We start from the raw sequence: 19,607 nt of genomic DNA on the forward strand, positions 1-19,607 counted from the left end.
TTGATCACATGAAATTTTGATGAATGGGCCTGATAATATTGGATAGTTTCCCCCTATTAATCTTTGTATATCTACTTAGTACACTACCATTCTAAAGTTTGGGGTTGGAATGATTTTTTTTATGTTTTTAAAAGAAGTCTCTTATGGTGCACTCTTAAACTCACTTAAGTCTCTTAAAGGATGAATTTATCTGATCTAAAATGTAATTTATTCCTGAGATGGTAAAGCTGAATTTTCAGCATCATTACTCCAGTCTTCATTGTTACATGATACCAATCTTTCATTTGAAAGCCACATTTCTAGCATCTGTAAAACAGCATTCTACCATCTTAAAAACGTATAACTAAATTACGGCACATGCTTTCAGTCCAAAATGCTGAACAGTTCATGCATTCCCGACCTCAAGGCTAGATTATTGTAATGTTCTACTAGGTGGTTGCCATGCTCGCTTAATAAACAAACTCCAGCTGGTCCAAAACGCAGAAGCTCGAGTTCTTACTAGAACTAGGAAGTATGACCATATTAGCCCGGTTCTGTCAACACTGCACTGGCTCCATATTAAACATTGTATACATTTTAAAATCTTGCTAATTACTTACAAAGGACTAAATGGTTTAGCTCCCCAGTATTGGAGCAAGATCTTAATGCATACTCCATCACGTCTATTGCGGTCTCAAAATTCTGGCTAGTTGATAATACCTAGAATATCGAAAATCAACTGCAGGCGGTTGATCCTTTTCCGTTTTAGCACCTAAACTCTGGAACAGTCCTCCTAGCATTGTTCGGGAAGCAGACACACTCTGTCAGTTTATATCTAGACTAAAAACACATCTCTTTACATACGCATACACATAGAACAATATCAATTTATATTATTCAAATCAGTTAAATTATTGTTTTAGGCTGCATTAACTAGGTCTGCCGGATCCGGGAACACTTCCCACAACACCTGATACTGGTTACATCATAAAAAGAATGGCATCTACACTAATGTTAGTCTCTCAAACCCGTTTCCAGCGTGATGACTCCGATCTTCAATCAGATGGAACTGGACAAATATTCTGAATTTTCCCTATCTAATATGACTTCTGACTTGTAATTTTGCCTGAATCATAGTCATACACTGTTTGGTTGTTGGCCAGAGAACTGGCACCCCGACTGAGCCTAGTTTCTCCCAAGGTTTTTTTCTCCATTCTGTCACCTGATGGAGTTTTGGTTCCTTGCCACTGTCGCCTTTGGCTTGGCTTGCTCAGTTGGGGACACTAAATATTCAACTATATGATCTGTCTGCATTGACACTATGGGCCCTATCTTGCACCCAGCGCAATTGACTTTGTACACCGACGCATGTGTCATTCCTATTTTGCACCCGCGCAAAGCGCGCTTTTCCCTCCACAGAAGCACGTCGCTAAACTAGTGAATGAACTTGCGCTCCCTGGGCGGTTCAGCGCAAAAAAGGAGGCGTGTTCCGGCGCAAACAATCCCTGGTGCTATTTTGCTGTTCCATTAAACAATTGCGCCACTGACCAGAAAAAACCTAGTCTAAAGTCAGTGGCGCGTTGCGCGTTGTTCATTATGCTATTTTAAGGGCGCATGCTTTACCATAATGTATAGCGTGCACAACGCGCATACACTTTGCTCATGTAATCTACACAGATGCAACAGTTATTTTTGCAAATCATAAATTGTTACACTAAAAAAATATTAACACATGAGATGACGGAAATCATTGTGGTGTGCCACGAAGATGTGAAAAAATAGGCATAAATCTAGCTTACAAATGATTCAGGCTAATTGTAATAATTAAGGATAAGACCTGTTTGCCCAATAGTGGCAAGACATATATGTATATAAGGACATCTGACAAATTGGTTTGTCCGTCAAGAACCAGGAAAAAAAATCGACTGAAAAACTGAAAAAACTGAAAGACTGAAAAAAAAAAAGACTGTGAAATCACCTTTACCATCATGTACAACATTACAACTTCACTTCTCTGTCTTTCACTGCTCTTACAAGAACATCAGTCTCCTCTGCTGTGAACCGCTCCTGGCGTGCGCCTGGTAAATACGCCATAATAATAGCAATCCATAATGGAACTTGCGCACCTGCTTTTAAAGGGAATGTTGGATGACGCTCGGATTGGTTTATTCACGTTACGCCCAAACCACACCTATGAATAATGAAGCTACTTCAGACCAACCCATTTTAGATTTGCGCCGGGCGCAAGAGCCATTTATCCCACCGGGAAAATAGCAACAGCGCCGAGACCCGCCCACAAAGTTACTTGCGCTTCGCGCTTTGACACTTGCGTTTCAGATCGTTAAAATAGGGCCCTATATGATAGTTGAACTGAGCTGAATGACTTCACTGTTTTCTCCAGAGCGGCTGGACAGCCGAATCAAATTCTGTTGCATTATTTTCCTGTCTAACACTGTGAAGCTGCTTTGAAACAATCGGCATTGTAAAAAGCGCTATACAAATATAGGTGACTTGACTTGACTTGACATGATCCTTCAGAAATCCTTCTAATATGCTGATTTGATGCTCAAAAACATTTTGCTATTATTATTATCAATGTTGAAAACCATTTTGCTGCTTAATATGTTTGTTCCGGATTCTTAATTAAATCGGAAGTCAAAAGAAGAGGGTTTATTTGAAACAGACATTTTTTGTAACATTATAAATGTCTTTACTGTAATTTTTTATTAATGTAATGGTTACTTGCTGAATAAAAGTATTAATATCTTCCACAACCTTTTGAACAGTAACAATAAAATAAAATAATTTTGTCTAATTAAGGACATTACTTTTAAAGGCATTTTGGGGAATATTTAGTAAAAATATTTTAAGTAAAAATACACAAAGCACATGCCTGTCATCGTCCTCAGCCAGTGCCACTTTCTCAAAGTGAACGTGGAGCCGATGGCCCTCAGGGGCCTCCAGTACCCAGTGACACGTTAGATTGTTGCTGTAGTTTCCAGGAAACCCCGGAGAGACAATACGACCCTGAGTGGCATTTCTCATCGTCCCCCCACAAGCAACTAGGCATGAAAGATGAAAAGAGAGAGAGAGAGAAACTGCTGTGAATTTTCTGCATTCAGTTCCATTCATTTTCATTATTCATGGCACAGATTTCCAGCAGACTGCCAAAAATTTATGAGACTAATGAAAAGGAATAACATGGGTACATTTAAATTAAATAAAACAAGTCGTAATTTTTTTGTGGAGCAATCTTGAGACAATACATGCAGGCGTAATATTAGTTTGTCCTCTCATACCTTGACACCTGGGATCTCTGCCACTCCAGTAGGGTGTGGTGGCATTTCTGCACGTGAGGGAGGGGGGGCCCTGGAGCTGATAGCCATTCAGACAGGAGAAATAGGCCACGCCCCCAATCTGAAGACCAGTGACTGATACTTCACCATTATCAGGGGCCAGTGGGGATGCACAACTCAGAGCAAAGGCTGGAGAGAGAGAGAGAGAGAGAGAGAGAGAGAGAGAGAGAGAGAGAGAGAGAGAGAGAGAGAGAGAGAGAGAGAGAGAAAACATGACAGATGACTGTGTCAGCTGATAGAATAAAGACACTTAGTAGATTATGATTTAAATAAGCACAAAGTATATCATAACATATCTTTTTGCTTGAAAAAAGCAAATTAAGTTGGAAAAGATCTAAACAAATACTCTCTCTTTCTCTCTATATGTATATCCATCATAATTGTAACTTCTAATAATTTTATATATATATATATATATATATATATATATATATATATATATATATATATATATATATATATATATATATATATATATATACATATGATTTCACCAAGTAATATATGATTTTACCAATTACTGCCTATATACTTTTAGCTGAAGGTGGCTGAATTTGTTTGCATTGCTGTCACAATGTGAGTAGCAGTTCTGCGACCTTTGACCTCTAATTCAGCACTTACATTCAATGGCAATTTTATCTGAAGCAACATACAGTGCATTAAATATCACTATGTGTGCTTCCAGGGAATTGAACCTTTGATCTTAGCTCTGCTAGTGCAATTGAGCTACAGGAACATAGAGCTCAGCAAATAAACAGAAAGTAATGATTAAATCTGACCCAGACTTCCTTCATCTGCCACTAAACCGTTCAGGTGCTGGTTAAATATTCGGAAGCAACATTTAATGTCCAGCCGATCTCCCCAGCTGTGGATAACAGGCCCTGCTGTCTCTGTTTCCATGGTGATTAATGTTCCATAATGCCCAGTTGTTTAGTTATTATTAATAATGACTCAGTTCAAGCACAGCAGGGCAGATTTGCTGCTTGGGGGTTACGACCAACAGGTGCCAGGGCTTTATCTAACACTAATCCAATCTGTCTATCAACGGAAAGAGAGCCACTGACAGACGTTTCCATACAATGGAAAGGGAATTAAAATGGCAGAACAAAAGCGTTCAAGGTCAGCTGACAGAGTCTAAAAAAAGAAACATACACTCTAAAAAATGCTGGGTTAAAAACAACCCAAGTTGGGTTGAAAATGGACTAACCCAGCAATTGGGTTGTTTTAACCCAGTGAATGGGTCGTTTTAACCCAGCGGTTGGGTTAAATGTTTACTTAAAACAACCCAATCGCTGGGTTAAAACAACCCAATTGCTGGGTTAGTCCATTTTCAACCCAACTTGGGTTGTTTTTAACCCAACATTCTTTAGAGTGTATGGTAAGTCTATGTTTATAGTAGGGATGCACCGAATCCAGGATTCGGATTAAGATTCGGCCGGGCTTTTTGACGGGTTTCGGTTTCTGCCGAGCCGTAGCATTTTTTTCCACCGAACCGAACCCTACACTCTAAAAAATGCTGGGTTAAAAATCACCCAAGTTGGGTTGAAAATAGACTAACCCAGCAAGTGGGTTGTTTTAACCCAGCAATTGGGTTGTTTTAAGCAAAGATTTAACCCAACCACTAGGTTTAAACAACCCAAATGCTGGGTTAAAATAACCCAATGGCTGGGTTAGTCCATTTTCAACCCAACTTGGGTTATTTTTAACCCAGCATTTTTTAGAGTGTAATGGATCATGATTTAAATAAGTACAAAAGTATATCATCAAAACATATTTAGTGTAAATAAATTGAGTCTGAATATCAAATAATATAAATATAATATATATTTTTTTCTTATAAATAGAATTAGTATAAGAATATACTGTAATAATATCTGAACGTCACTAATATCTAAAACAAGCCTAATTTGCATAGAAACAGGGGTGTCTGCACTGAAAATAAGGACAATGACTTTATCCCAGAATATAATATATATATCCCAGCACTATTTCAACAGCAAGCACACTGAATAGATTAGTATATTTTTTGCATTGAAATACCGCATGCTGTTTAGTAAATTCACCCCTTAATTGCTTCATTCTGCTAGATGTTGTGTGTAAAATACTGGCCAAAGAGCATCATATCATGGGGAGGTCATCATCTGCTGAATGGTTCATTCATTTAACTGCTTATGCAAGTGTATCAGTGCTCTTCATGGCCTCTGAGCTGCATCTCTCTGCCTTTATTGAGCCCTTGACCATTTGAACAGAGCATTTAACCCCAGTGCATAAATATCAATAGAGCACAGTGATGCATTATAGCTCTCTCTCATTTAATCTCTCTCTGGGAGAAACGCTATTGATCTCGGTTTAACAGGAGAAGAGTTCACGTGCGCTTTTAAATGCATTTATACTCAACAGGCTTTTGGCCAGCAACTCCATCAGTGGTGCCTGCCAAACCCAGAGGATGCTGGGATTTCGTGTTTGATTTTAGATATAGTTTATATATAGTCTGGGGTCAGAATTTTGTATTACATTTTTTAAAAGTAATTAATACTTTTATTCAACAAGGACACAAGGATTTTTATTAGCTACATAGGGCCCTATTTGAATGATCTGAGCGCATGGTCTGAAGCGCATGGTGCAGGTTCATTTAGGGTGTGTCCGAATCCACTTTTGCTATAGTTTAACGACAGAAAAAAAAACGGTCGGCACGCCAGGCGCATGGTCTAAAAGGGTTGTACCGAGTCTCTTAATGAGTCATGGGTGTGTTTTGGGCGTAACGTGCAATGATCAGAGTCTCATCTCCCATTCCCTTTAAAAGCAAGTTGCGCTTGCCCCATGGCGGATTCGCTATTTACATGGCGGAATTTGCGAGCAGAAAGACTGAACGCTTCTCCAGAGAGGAATCCTTTTATTTTAATATTTAAAAACATTTGTGTGCTGCTGCGCATCCCTGTGTGTGTAACAAGCAGAGTGTAAGCGCGTTGTGAACCGCGCATATTACTAAGTCACCCTTTAAATAACACAAAATACTGCGCTATTGATTTTAGACCAGGCTTTTGTTGGTCAATGGCGCAGTCGATTTCAGTTGCCTTAAAATAGCAACACAACAACTGCACCTGAACACACCTCGTTTTCAAACCAGCACGCCTATGGGTGAACAGAAGGGCATGAGCGCATTTGCTATTTAAACAATGTGGCGCTGGACATGAAAATGATAACTATTTTGGGCTGAAACTAGCAAAACACACTTGTGTCGCGCTTGCCGTCGCATTGCGCCGGGTGTATGATAAGGCCCATAGTGTTCAACAGTACATAAGACCTGTCTTTTCTTGTATCTCTAGCCAGACTGCTTCCGGGAAAGATGTCTCGCTGACAGTGATGTCTCTGAGTGCTGCCCATATATTCCTGGGGCTTATTTCCACGACATTATACTATGAACCAATCAGTACTAATATTTGTTTAATGTTCTGTACCCAAACCTGTAGCAAATGAATATTATATCTTAGCATATTAAACTATTAGCACAAAAATTGGGAAGGTATCACAACAGTGTGATGGTACCTCTATACCGCAGTAGTAATAAGCCAGGCCGAGCTGGCCATTCACTGCTGAACCGCACTGAGATCTGGTTACTAGAGCTCCGTATCACCAAACCCCTGGATAACATCGAGTTGTTGGCCAAGATGGAGGTCACAGGTCCACCCAGATCCTCCACAACCGCCTCCATTCCGTCATCCAAACTCACGTTCAGCACCTGCATCAAGGGTAGAATCAGATCAGAATGTCCAGACTTACATGATTGCATCTGTGTAGATACTTTCTAGAGTCGGCTCAACTGAAAGTGTGTTTTAGATGCACTTCAGTGGGTCCACAATTTGTAAGTGTCAAAGGAGGTTCCTCTGATCGGTTTCGTCGCATGTGTCTCTAAGATAAGCATATTGACCAGCAATGTGTGCAGCTCTGTGCTGGTGGGAAGTGTTGAGCTGTCCAGTTGTATCAGAGCTATTACTGATACTGATACAGATACACACACTGATATGTTTTACTAACTGCTGTGAGAGTAGCACATGAGCTACACAGTTGAAACCGTTTTCTTGTTGTATTACAGACAATACAGAAGGTCTGCACTATAAAATAGTTTTTATTGACTAAAACAGGAGATATCAAGACAAACGTTTCAGCTGTTCTGCCTTCATCTTGTTGTATTACAGACATTCATTAACTTAATATTTAATTAATAGGCTATTAGTATTGAGGATATACAGTATTTTTGAGCAATATATTTGGGGGGAAACAATTGCTGAACATTTTAAAGAATATAAATAACTGAACAGGAAAAAAAATACTATGAAAGTCAATGGGGTCCATCAACTGTTCGGTTTCCGACATTCTTCAAAATATCATCTTTTGTCGTATTGTTTTGATTCACTAAAAATAGGAAACAGAAAGAAAGAAATTGATTTGGTTCTGACATTTTTTTAAAGGTGAAATGTGGTTTTCAACCATAATGGGGACGAATTGCAGGTAATTTTGACGCTAGTGATAAACTGTAATTCTGTTCTGGTTACCGCTGTGTTGTCACAGCATGATATCACAAAATAGTATAATAATTAATTTAAAGAGACAAACAAATTTATTCCATCATTCTGTAGTAGCTATTGACCACTGGGTGACTTCAGACAAGAGGTTTTCACAGACCCTTTTCACTTCTGTGTACCAGTGAAGCCACATAAACGTTAATTTGAGAGTGGGTAAAGGAGATACCAGTAACAAATTTGCTTAGATTTGAATACATGCATGATACATTTAGCTTGATACTGTATTTCCAAAGCTTTTGCTTTTCCTTTTCCTTAGTGATGTGTCTCACACACTGAGATGAATAACTGTACCTGACACTCTTTTGCGTTATGCCTATTTTTATGACACTTTCCGGAGGTGAAATTATTATTAGCTGACAGCAGTCTCTCCAACTGAGACCTTGACTGAAAAACTCATTTCAGATGTGGCGGCAAGACCCTGAAATTCTCCCCTTGTTCAAGTGACTCCTTTCTGTGAATGTTAGCAAATTTGTCCTGCCATAATTTGAGCTTCTTAAACTCAAAATCCAACTGAACAAGTACAAAGACCTTCATTTCCATAAACTGGGTCTAAAAGTGTGTCATCAGATGTTCGTTTGAGGCTCTCTGACCCATGAGCTGGGTAGAGTTAGCAGGGCAATGCGAATGGAATAATATGAGGGCTGTCATGGTCAACAGGTCGACAAGCAATTAAAATGAAATGGAGTTGAGAATCTTAATGATTGTGGCCTTTCACAGGACCTTTGTGGACTCCAGCTGACCAGTTTGTGGAAAGTTAATGAGGGTCTAGCCGATAGAGCTCTGGACCCTGGAGAGAAGGCAGTGTGAATACAAGGTAACTCTAATTACAGCTCAACTAAAGGCCAATTCACACTGCACCGATAGACGCCAAACAAACGGCAAAAGGTACTTTGTTGGGTTTTGTCCAATCAGTGTGTTACGCTTGTCGGTGTCTGTTGACATTAATTGGGTCGTGCTATGTCTGGGAAGTGACGTACTATAATCTGGTGATTGTTGCCGTTGTTCGGCAGCTGTCGGTGCAGTGAGAATTGGCCTTAAAACTCCAATTTCACTACTAAACACTGTCCACCGCCCGTTTATCAGCACACAAACATTAATTCGATGATTCAAACATTCTGTGAAACAGTATATACAGTATTATGGATTTTGAGGGAAGCTGACTCTTGTACTTCAGTATCTGTTTCCTCAGCAAAACGGCTGTGAATCAAACGCAACCATAATGGTTGATTGACCGAATTATTTGATAGAGCAAAAGAAGCACAAATTAAACTATAAATGTTGTCACCTAATTCATAGCAGTATTACAGAACACATAAAACAGAGGTGAAAATGCATCTCTGGTGTTTTTTTCCACATATAATTAATTGAAATAAATGTAGATCCTTCTTGCACATGCATTCTTCTACGGAAGCAGGCAGAAACTCTGCTCTGACAATGATACTGACAGGATTTCCTACTCTACTATTTAGAGATACAGCGAGAAACATAGCAACATAGTTGGACTACTCTTCCAACCTCTTTGGATTCCCAAAAGAATGACTCTTATGAGTAGGTTCTTTTTAGTGAATCAAACCATACAACATAGTCCAAACAGTTCTTGAATGAATGGCGTTTTTTTCCAGTAAATTAAACACATAAATGGCGTACTACTTATGTTTTTCATCAGAGTCACTCATGTAGTTAATGATAGGTTGCTCATTTGGAAGCATGTGGTTAAAGATACACATGAGTTCTGAGAGTAGTACTTTATAAAAATAAATTAATGAAATGCATTTAGGATTGTTACATATGGTTAAGGCCAATTACTAGATTAAATCATGCCACATCCAAAAAGTCTGTGAAAACACATTTTTGCAAGACTTGTTTTAAATGTATTTCTTTCCAAAACTGTTTCATCATTTGACAATGGAATTGCATCTCTCTTTTGCCAAATATGGGTATAATGCAGGGGTGTCAAACTCATTTTAGGTTGATGGCCGGATGGGGAAAAATCTAACCATGTACGGGCCGAATTACCTTTTTAAACCTTAGTGTGCTGACAGATAGCCTACGTTAATATTAACCATACAAACTACAAATGAATAAAACTAGAATAACACACTGCTGAAATACAAACAAAGATGCACTTTAGATTTGTGAAATTATGCTAGAAGACACCTGCACAAAACAAAAACAGCAGACGGACTGCAAATTCACTCTATAAGTGTTATGATCTCTTATGGAACAGTATAGGCATTTGTGCACTGCACTTAAACACTACTTTATATAGACATAAGAGGACAAGAAAATGCTATCGAAACTGTTCTGATGACAGTTCCCTTTCATAGATACATTCATATAAACACCCCTGCTCCAGACAGTCAATATCCAAAACATAATTCTAAAACTCTAAGGAATCTGCAGAGAAATAGATCAATATTTAAACAAACATGCAGTGTATTGTATTGTGCCCTTAGCATCTTCCTCCAGAGCATGCACATTTTAAAACCACTGGCTTTAAATTGTCCACCTGGAGAATGACACATGTCAGGAAAGAGCTATTTTTTTTTTTAAAGAAGTCTTGTTTTAGCAGGAAATCAAAAAGGAAACAGACGATCAGCTGATGAAACATCACATCTAAAATGTCAAAAAAAGTAAAGTAAGCGTCACATGTATGACTCATCACAAAACAGATCCTCCCGTTCCTTAAAGAAAACCGACATAACCGATCTACTGTAGGGCCTTTTTAGAGGGAAATTGTATTTCGTATATGACAGAGCAGCTGTGCTGCAGTCAAACACACTGATACACGAACATGACTATCCTCCTGGAGCTCCATACGGACACTTTCACAATTTCAGACTGGAGGCCTTTATCAATGCCTGAGAGAGAGTTGGCAGCATCTGTCTGCGTGTCTCTAAAACTTTTACGTGCAATGGTCTGTCTCTTCACAATCAGTTTTTAAATCCGCTTCTCTCTGTTCTGATCAATCCAAAATTAGAGGTCTGAGAAATTTCAGTGCAGTCGATCGAACTGTATCTAGTTGGATGGCTGACAGGAACGATAACAAGTTCCACCTGATTGCATGAAACAGAGTGTCTGTGGTGCTTAATTTGCTTAAAATGAACGGTTTGTTCCCTCTTGGCTTGAGTAATGAAATAAGATATTTGCTAAATCCTCTTTTTAACTAGTGCTTTCTTCCAATAACTATTTAAAAAAACACATAGTATTCCTCTGGTGTTCATAATGTGATATACCTCTCAACTGAGAGGTCACAAATATTATTTATATGACTAAAAATTGCTTTTATTAAATATAACTGTGCTATTTCTTAGCTTTTTATTTTCAATTTCATTTTATTTATATTTTTAGCACACATTGAAGCTATATCCGTCTTATTTATAGCAATTTGATTGTTATTGTAGTTCCCTGTTTGCAGTTGTCAGGCCACTCAAACCATCCTTCCAATTTAAGAAGTCAAATATTTATTTCATAACCATGTCCATGTAGATATGCATACACAGAAGAGAAATATCTTGTGTTACTGAGCTAGAGACAGGCTAGGACTTTTTAATTTCTGTGTGTACACTTATGAAATTTCAATGTTAAGTGTAGAGGAGATGGAAATGACACTCTGTTGCCCTTGAGACAAAGATGTGTGAGAGAGACGCTTCTCCTAATCTGCATATGATAAAAGCTTTGGATGAAAAAGAACTGACCTGAATCTCAACACCATAACCCAGATATACCGTAACCAGGCAGGTGCAATGCATGTGGGAATCAAATGAGACATCCAGAGGGAGCTCTATATAACCCTCAGCTTCTGTGAAGTTCATATCGCAGTGAGCTGGAAAAAGAAAGACAGAGGGAGAGAAACGAGCATCATTTTAAACAGTCACCCCTTTTACAGCGGTCTGATGTTTGGTTGGCTGTGCACTAATCCTTCATTATCTCTGACGCCTGTGCATTTTCATAGAGTTCAATACATTTCTTTAAAGCACAGACACGTCAAGCACATCTGTCTGTACAGTATCTGTCTGTCTTTGTACAGTATCTGTCTGTCTTGTCTGCCTATCTATCAATCAATATCTATCTCTCTCTCCATATCTATTTGTATATCTATCCTTATCACTATATCTATCTATCTATCCATCCATCCATCCATTCTTTCATTATCCATTCCTTCATATACAGTACATGCATCCATCCATCCGTCTGTCCATATATATCCATCCGTCCATATTTAACCATCCATCCAATTCATATATATGCGTTCATCCATCCATATTCATCCATCCATCTATCCATCCATATATATCCATCCATCCGTCCATATATATATATATATGCATCCATCCGTCTGTATATATGCATTCATTCATCCATCCATCCATCCATATATGCATTCATCTATCCGTCCATATATATCTATCCATCTGTCCATTTATATATATATATATATATATATATATATATATATATATATATATATATATATATATATATATATATATATATATATATATATATATATATATATATATATATATATATGCATCCATCCGTCTATATACAGTATTTATGTATTCATCTATCCATCAATCAATCAATCAATCAATCAATCAATCAATCAATCCATCCATCCATTTATATATATATATATATATATATATATATATATATATATATATATATATATATATATATATATATATATATATATATATATATATATATAAATGGATGGATGGATGGATGGATTGATTGATTGATTGATTGATTGATGGATAGATGAATACAAATATACTGTATATATATATATATGCATCCATCCATCCGTCCGTCCGTCTATATATATATGCATCCATCCATCCATCCGTTTATCTGTCTGTCTGTCTGTAGATAGATAGATTTGATAGATTTGTCTATCAAAGAGCAAGTCAACACACAATAATTAACTATACTAATACACTTCATTCATACAACACAAATCAATGCATTACACATCAATCATTACACAATACTAATATTACACTAATACCAATACCAATTTACCAACATACCAATTATTTTGCCGGCTCTTTTAACCACATTTTGAAGTTGTGACCTAAATTTAATTGACAGAGTACCAACCATATTGTAAAACCATAACATATATAATAGATTCAATAGCTGATCTATAAAACAGTAACAGAATAATTGTATCCACCCCATAGACCCTGAGCCTTTGCAACAAGTGCAAGTGCTGACTAGCTCTTGAACAAAATACTCCACTTGATGACCTCAATGTAGCTGAGAATCAAGTAAATACCTAAATACTTCCTCCTCATAAATTGACACTCGGCTATGATCACTCACAAACCTTGGGTCAAAGATAATTTCTTTAGTTTCTTTTTTTTTTACATTTAACATCAAGTTGTGTTCCGTACACCATTGCACAACCCCTTCTATCTCTGATTTATACATAACAATATCTGAGTCTTTTGTCAATAAACTAGGTAAGTGGCTGCATCGTCCGAAATTGTAATAAAATAATTGTTTATATGCTGATTCTCAATCTCTCAATCATTTGTGTACAGTATAAATAAAAGGGGGAACGAATGCAGCTTTGAGGAGCTCCAATATTTTCACCTGCTGTTGTCTTCCAACAAGAAATGCATAATACAATTTAATTATATAAGGACTCACTTTCATCTCTTGAACTAAACGCTGAACTAAAATCCATAAACATTAAACCTAAGTGGTAGAATTTTCAAGGTGTTTTAAGATAACATGTGTTGTAATACTCAAAGCATCCTCTGTACTCGCATTTTCCTTGTAAGCAAATTGATAAGGATCTAATTTATGCAGTACATTCCCTCATAACTTCCCCACGATACGTTCAATTGATTTCACCACTATCGATGCAACTGGTCTAAAGTCATTATTTTCCTCTGGTGAGTGTATTTTTGGGAAACGAATAATGACGCCTTTTTTCCATATTATAGGAATATCACCACTATCTATCTCTGTCCATATATAGTATATGTATTTTCATATCCATCCATCCAATTCATCCATCCATGTACCTGAATATGTCTCAGAGGAGTACCCTGATGTGGTTTTCCCTTCCGGCCTTTGTGGATCTTTCTTAGGTGAAGTTGACAGAGACAGTGGTGGCAAAGTAGTTTCATTATCAAAAGTTGTACTTGTTGTTGTGATGAGAGTTGTTATTTGACTGGTGCTGGTGGGAGTGCTGGTTGGAACAGTGGGATTTGTAAGAGGTTGAGAGGTGACTACTATCTTCTCTGATGTTCTACTACGGCTTTTGCTGGGTCTTCTTTGTTCTACAGATGTTGCCGTAGTCATGGTCGATGTGGTCGCAAGGTCAGAGAAGACTGCTGAGTCCTCCTTAGGCACCAGAAGTGAATGTTCAGTGTTAGACGTAGAGGTAGAGTCTGTTGGCATGGTGTGTGGTCCCTCTTTAAAAAACTGCTGATCTCCCACAAAGCTCTTGGTCAGCAGAGCTGAGTGGAGTTTAAGCAGTCTTAGGTTGGGGAGGATTGGTACGGCATCTGTTGTGAGCTGCTGGATGTCAGTTGGTGGCTCCTGTTTACTGGTGAAAGGGTCAAACTCTTTCTCTGATTCTGACTCTCCTCCTCTCCAAGTTCGAATGGTTCCATCTTCTGGAAAGTCAAACAGATTGAAAATTAGTACTAGACAAACCTAGTCAGGGTTTTTTAAACTGGTCTCCACAGACCCCCAAGTGCAGCAATATATATATTGCTTACTCCCCAATTATTTCAGGATGACGGCTGGATACTTGATGCTCCTCAGATGCTTTATAAGTAATTGTACATAAAGTTGTGACACTATTTGAATTCTATTTTTGAGCATATTAATGCAATGCTTCCCTGCAAAGTAATTATTTCAATAGAGAGACACAAGAGGTTCAATATTGCTGTGATCTTCAGTGCTGAAGAACAGCAGCATCTTTCAGGGAAAAGAAAGCGTGAGGCAATTACAGAACATCTTTCATCTCTAGATTAACACACCTCACTAGACAGAAGAGCTCTCAGAAGGGTTCAGAGAGAGAGAAAGAGAGCTGTATAATGACAGCCGGCACTTCAGCCCTGAAAGTCTCAACAAATGTTTATGATCAGAAACAAACTGTAATCAGAAAGACAGACCTCATTCGTCACTGAGAGGAAGTGAGTCATTTAAATGCCATTCAGACACAAAGATTCTTAAAAGCATGTCTAATAAATATATAAAAAGTCCAGTTTGATCGAAAACAGCCATTATGGGAATAGCAGGGACTGTAGTTGTTTATTAAATGCATCATGCCAGTCAAACTGCATGTGCTCCCTTTTGAATTTTGAGCCAAGTGGATTTTGAACTTGAACAAAATTGTTGCATGATTGTTAAAAAAAGGCAAAAAATAAAATACAATAATGTACCTTTATATCGATCATCGAATCTAAATTGAGAACTTGAATGATTGAATGCTTATTGATAATAACTGTTAGTTATTATCAAAATGTCAAATCCGTTCTTTTCCATACATTGAAAATGTTTAGTGATAACTGGCTCTGGCTGGAAGGTCTAATTGTAATATATATTTCAAAATATAGTAGAGTTGTCACTTTTTCCACCAGTGAATATTTCTCAGGGTATAGGTTTATTATTGAAAGTCAATTTCTGTATACCTTAAAGTCTTGGCTACAAAAAAAAATCACTTTTACAAATCACAAATCACAAATTACTGCACATGTTGGCATCTCTCTGCTTGTCTTTTTGAGATATTTGTAATATTTCACTGAGGCGTGAAGGAAATCCTATTGTTTTCCTGTTACCCATCAAAAAAAAAAAAAAACTGCTTGTGCGACATCGCTGTGCTGAAAACAACATCTGGAGTTGTGTTTTATCTGTCAAGAAGTGCTTTCTTTATTAAGACGTGTGAGAGAAACGCTGAACTGCTGTCAGATCTTCTGTCTCTTTATAATCATTCCTACTGGATTACAGAAGCTCTCCACTGGGATAATGTCTGGCTTGAGGAAAATTCTAATGCAGATGTACAGACTCCCTTTTTTACAGACATGCAAGTGCACTGATACCCTGATTCAGCTTCTTTTAATTGTGTTTTCATTAAATAAGTCTAAGGGGCCATTTACACAACACCATTTTCAACTAAAAATTTTAAACTTGATGCGTTTTGGCCGTTCATTTACATCACAACAGCGTTTGGGGGGCTGAAAATGCAAAATTTTGAAAACACATTGAAAATGATACCATTATTGTGTAGTTGTGTAAACTACAAATACACCATTTTGTTAAAATGGTGACATCATGTGCATGCATATTATGTGTTCAGTCTATATGCGTGTAGTGTTTCTTTACAAACCAACTACTGGCTTGGCATGCATAAAACAGCAAAGGGAAAAAATCTTTGTTCATCGTTGTCATTTAAACATACTCTTTAAGGGATTGTGTCATAATTTATACCACTCATGTCATTCCCAACTCATTATTTTTTTTATTTTCAACCCTAGTTCTCAAATCTCAAAATCCTCCTTTAAATGTTCCACATGAAGAAAGAAAACGATGGGTTACTTAACGTAATCCCGGGTTCTTTGATAACAGAGTGAGGTGTTTCACTTATGGGAATCGCTTTGGGCGTGACCAACTACGGAAGCTCCTATGGCACCACGTCTGTCTTTGACAGACAGGTCGACCTGAGATCAGGCTCCGCCCCCACCTATAACACTCAGGTCGACCCCTATCGAAGTCATTATAGAGAGATTTCTTCCCGTTCCTGTGCAAGGAGGGAAGTGTTGGTGAAACACCTCACTCTGTTATCAAAGAACCCGGGATTACGTTAAGTAACCCATCGTTCTTTTTCTAACTTCGCTCGGTGTTTCACTTATGGGAGATATAGACCACTCCCGGATTGCACAATGTACGCTATGCCTAATCATGCAGGTCCCGACCTGCTGGCTCCTAGCACTGCATGAGCCAAGGAAGGTTCAGATACATCCAGTCTATAAAACCGCACAAAAGTGTGCGGCGTAGCCCAACTTGCTGCCGCACATATCTCCTGAACAGACACTCCCTTAAGTAAGGCCCACGACGTAGCCATGCCCCTAGTGGAGTGGGCCCTTAAGCCCTCAGGAGGTTGAGAACCTCTGCATTTATATGCTAGAGATATAGCTTCTACAATCCAATGGGACAGCCGCTGACGCGACAGCGGTTTCCCTTTGTGAGGAGTAGCCCAAGACACAAACAGCTGGTCATTCCTTCTGAAAACTGCTGTCCTTTCCACGTACCAATGAAGCGCCCGTACTGGACATAAAGAATTTAACCTCTTATCCTCTGCAGAAGAGAATGGAGGAGGGTGGAAAGCTGTAAGCTCTGTAGCTGGACATCTGTAAGACGAGTCCACCACTTTAGGTACAAAAGCCGGATTAGGGCGAAAGGAAACCTTAGTGAGCCCTGGGGAGAACTGAAAACAAGACGGGCTGATAGACAGGGCCTGCAAGTCGCTCACACGCTTCGCTGTCACCAGTGCTAACAGCAGTGCTGTTTTAAGAGAGAGAAACTTCAACCCTATGCCCTCTAACGGCTCAAACGGGTGTTGAGAAAGGGCCTCTAAAACCATAGACAAATCCCACAACGGAACCATCCGCCTGGCCACTGGCCTTATACGCCGTGCCCCTTTCATAAAACGACTTATTAAAGGGTGCTGACCAACCGTCTTGTCACCAAAACCAACATGACAAGCAGAAATGGCTGCTAAATACACCTTCAGTGTAGAGAAAGCCTTCCCCTTATCCAACAGATCCTGGAGAAAACATAATATGTCCCTCACTGAGCATTGAAAAGGGACAATATGATTCCGTCCACACCATTCTTCAAAGACTCGCCACTTATTATTATAAAGAGAGCGAGTAGAAGAGGCTCTGGAACTCTGTATAGTGTGTATGACTGATGGTGGCAGACCTGCTGCACTCAGATTCCACCTCTCACGGGCCAGGCCCAGAGAGCTATCCTGTCTGGGTGAGGATGGTAAATTTCCCCCCCTGCCTGTGACAGGAGGTCCCTCCGGGGAGGGAGGGGCCATGGCTGACCCGACAGTAGTTGAACTATCTCGGCTACCCAATGTTTGGATGTCCAACGTGGAGCTACCAGTATCAGTGATAATCCCATTTCCCTCACCCTGGCCAGAGTGGGTGAAATCAGGCTCAGAGGAGGGAATGCATACAGCAGGACGTTCGGCCATGGGTGGGCTAAAGCATCCACACCCAGCGGTGCATTTCCGTCCGCCAGAGAAAAATACAGAGGACATTGAGCGTTTTCTTGCGAGGCGAAGAGATCTACGACAGCCTGACCGTACTTCTGCCATATCTGCTTCACCACCTGAGGATGAAGCTTCCATTCCCCGTATAGAGGATTTCCCCTGGACAATAAATCTGCTCCCCTGTTCAATATCCCTGGAACATGGGTTGCCCTGATGGATAAGAGCCTTGTGTTGCACCACACGATCAGCTTTTTCGCTAACTGATGCAGCTGAAGAGAGCGTGTGCCTCCCTGTCGGTTGATATAAGCGACCACTGTAGAATTGTCTGTTTTCACCAAAACATGCTGGCCCTTGATGAAGCTCAGAAAATGTTTCAGCGCTAGAAAAACTGCCAACAATTCCAAGTAATTTATATGCTTGTGATTCAGTTGTGGAGGCCACACACCGTTCACCGCTCTGCCCATCAGAGTTGCTCCCCAGCCCTTTAACGACGCGTCCGTCGTCATGACGACTCTCGACGACACCGCCCCCAAGGGAATCCCCGTTCTGAGAGTCGCGGGACTTCTCCAATGTCTGAGCGCTCTGACGCACGCATACGTTACTCTCACTGGCCGACCGAGATGACGCCGAGAACATAGACGCAGGTGCGCGACCCAGCGCTGAAAATCTCTCATTATGAGTAGCCCCAGATGTACTACCGAAATCACTGAGGCCATTAGACCCAGCATTCGTAGGCACAGCCTGAACGGGACAATTTTCCCCGTCTGAAAACGGGAGAGACACTGAGTGAAGGACGTGATCCTCCCCTCTGTCAGAGTGACCCGATAAGAGAGGGAGTTTATACTGAGCCCCAGATATTCTGTGTCCTGTGCTGGCTCTAAGCGGCTCTTTTTCATGTTTATCCTGAATCCCAAGCTGTCGAGATGAGTTAACACCCTATGTGCGTCTCTGATAGCTTGCTCTTTCGACGAGGCGCATATCAGATAGTCGTCTATATACGACAATATTCTTATCCCGCTGTTTCTCAACGGAAATAGTGCTGCTTCCACACATTTGCTGAAAACTCTTGGTGCTAAAGATAGACCAAATGGGATGGTTTGAAACTCGTAAGCCGTGCCTCGGTATGCAAACCTGAGATATTTTCTGTGAGACGGGTAAACGTCTATGTGAAAATATGCATCTGACAGATCGATCGTCACAAACCAATCGTTCTGGCGGATGGATCGACAAAGTGTTTTGTGTGTCAACATTTTGAATGAGTACTTCCGTAGGTGTTTGTTTAACACACGGAGATCTAAGATTGGACGCAGAGATGCGCTCCCCTTCTTTGGAATCACAAAGTAGCGGGAGTAAAACCCCTGACAGGTCGCTTCCTTTGGCACCACTCTGATGGCTCGTTTGACTAAAAGAGTGTCTATCTCGGCCGTCAGGACG

General features: G+C 39.5%; 1 protein-coding gene across 2 annotated transcripts in view; it reads right to left on the reverse strand.

Annotated features, from left to right (window-relative positions):
• The window catches only part of sez6a (seizure related 6 homolog a), a 72,221-nt gene that overhangs the window by 14,823 nt on the left and 37,791 nt on the right, over positions 1-19,607 (reverse strand). For both annotated transcript variants that reach the window (XM_079804105.1, XM_079804104.1), the window contains exons 2-6: positions 13,966-14,562; positions 11,617-11,744; positions 6,882-7,074; positions 3,279-3,464; positions 2,873-3,041 (exon numbers count right to left, since the gene is read on the reverse strand). In XM_079804105.1, coding sequence (XP_079660231.1) covers positions 2,873-3,041; positions 3,279-3,464; positions 6,882-7,074; positions 11,617-11,744; positions 13,966-14,562 — 1,273 coding nt within the window. The remainder of the gene's footprint in view (positions 1-2,872; positions 3,042-3,278; positions 3,465-6,881; positions 7,075-11,616; positions 11,745-13,965; positions 14,563-19,607) is intronic.

The sequence above is a fragment of the Gobio gobio genome (assembly GCF_949357685.1).
Source record: "Gobio gobio genome assembly, chromosome: 22".
NCBI lineage: Eukaryota > Metazoa > Chordata > Actinopteri > Cypriniformes > Gobionidae > Gobio > Gobio gobio.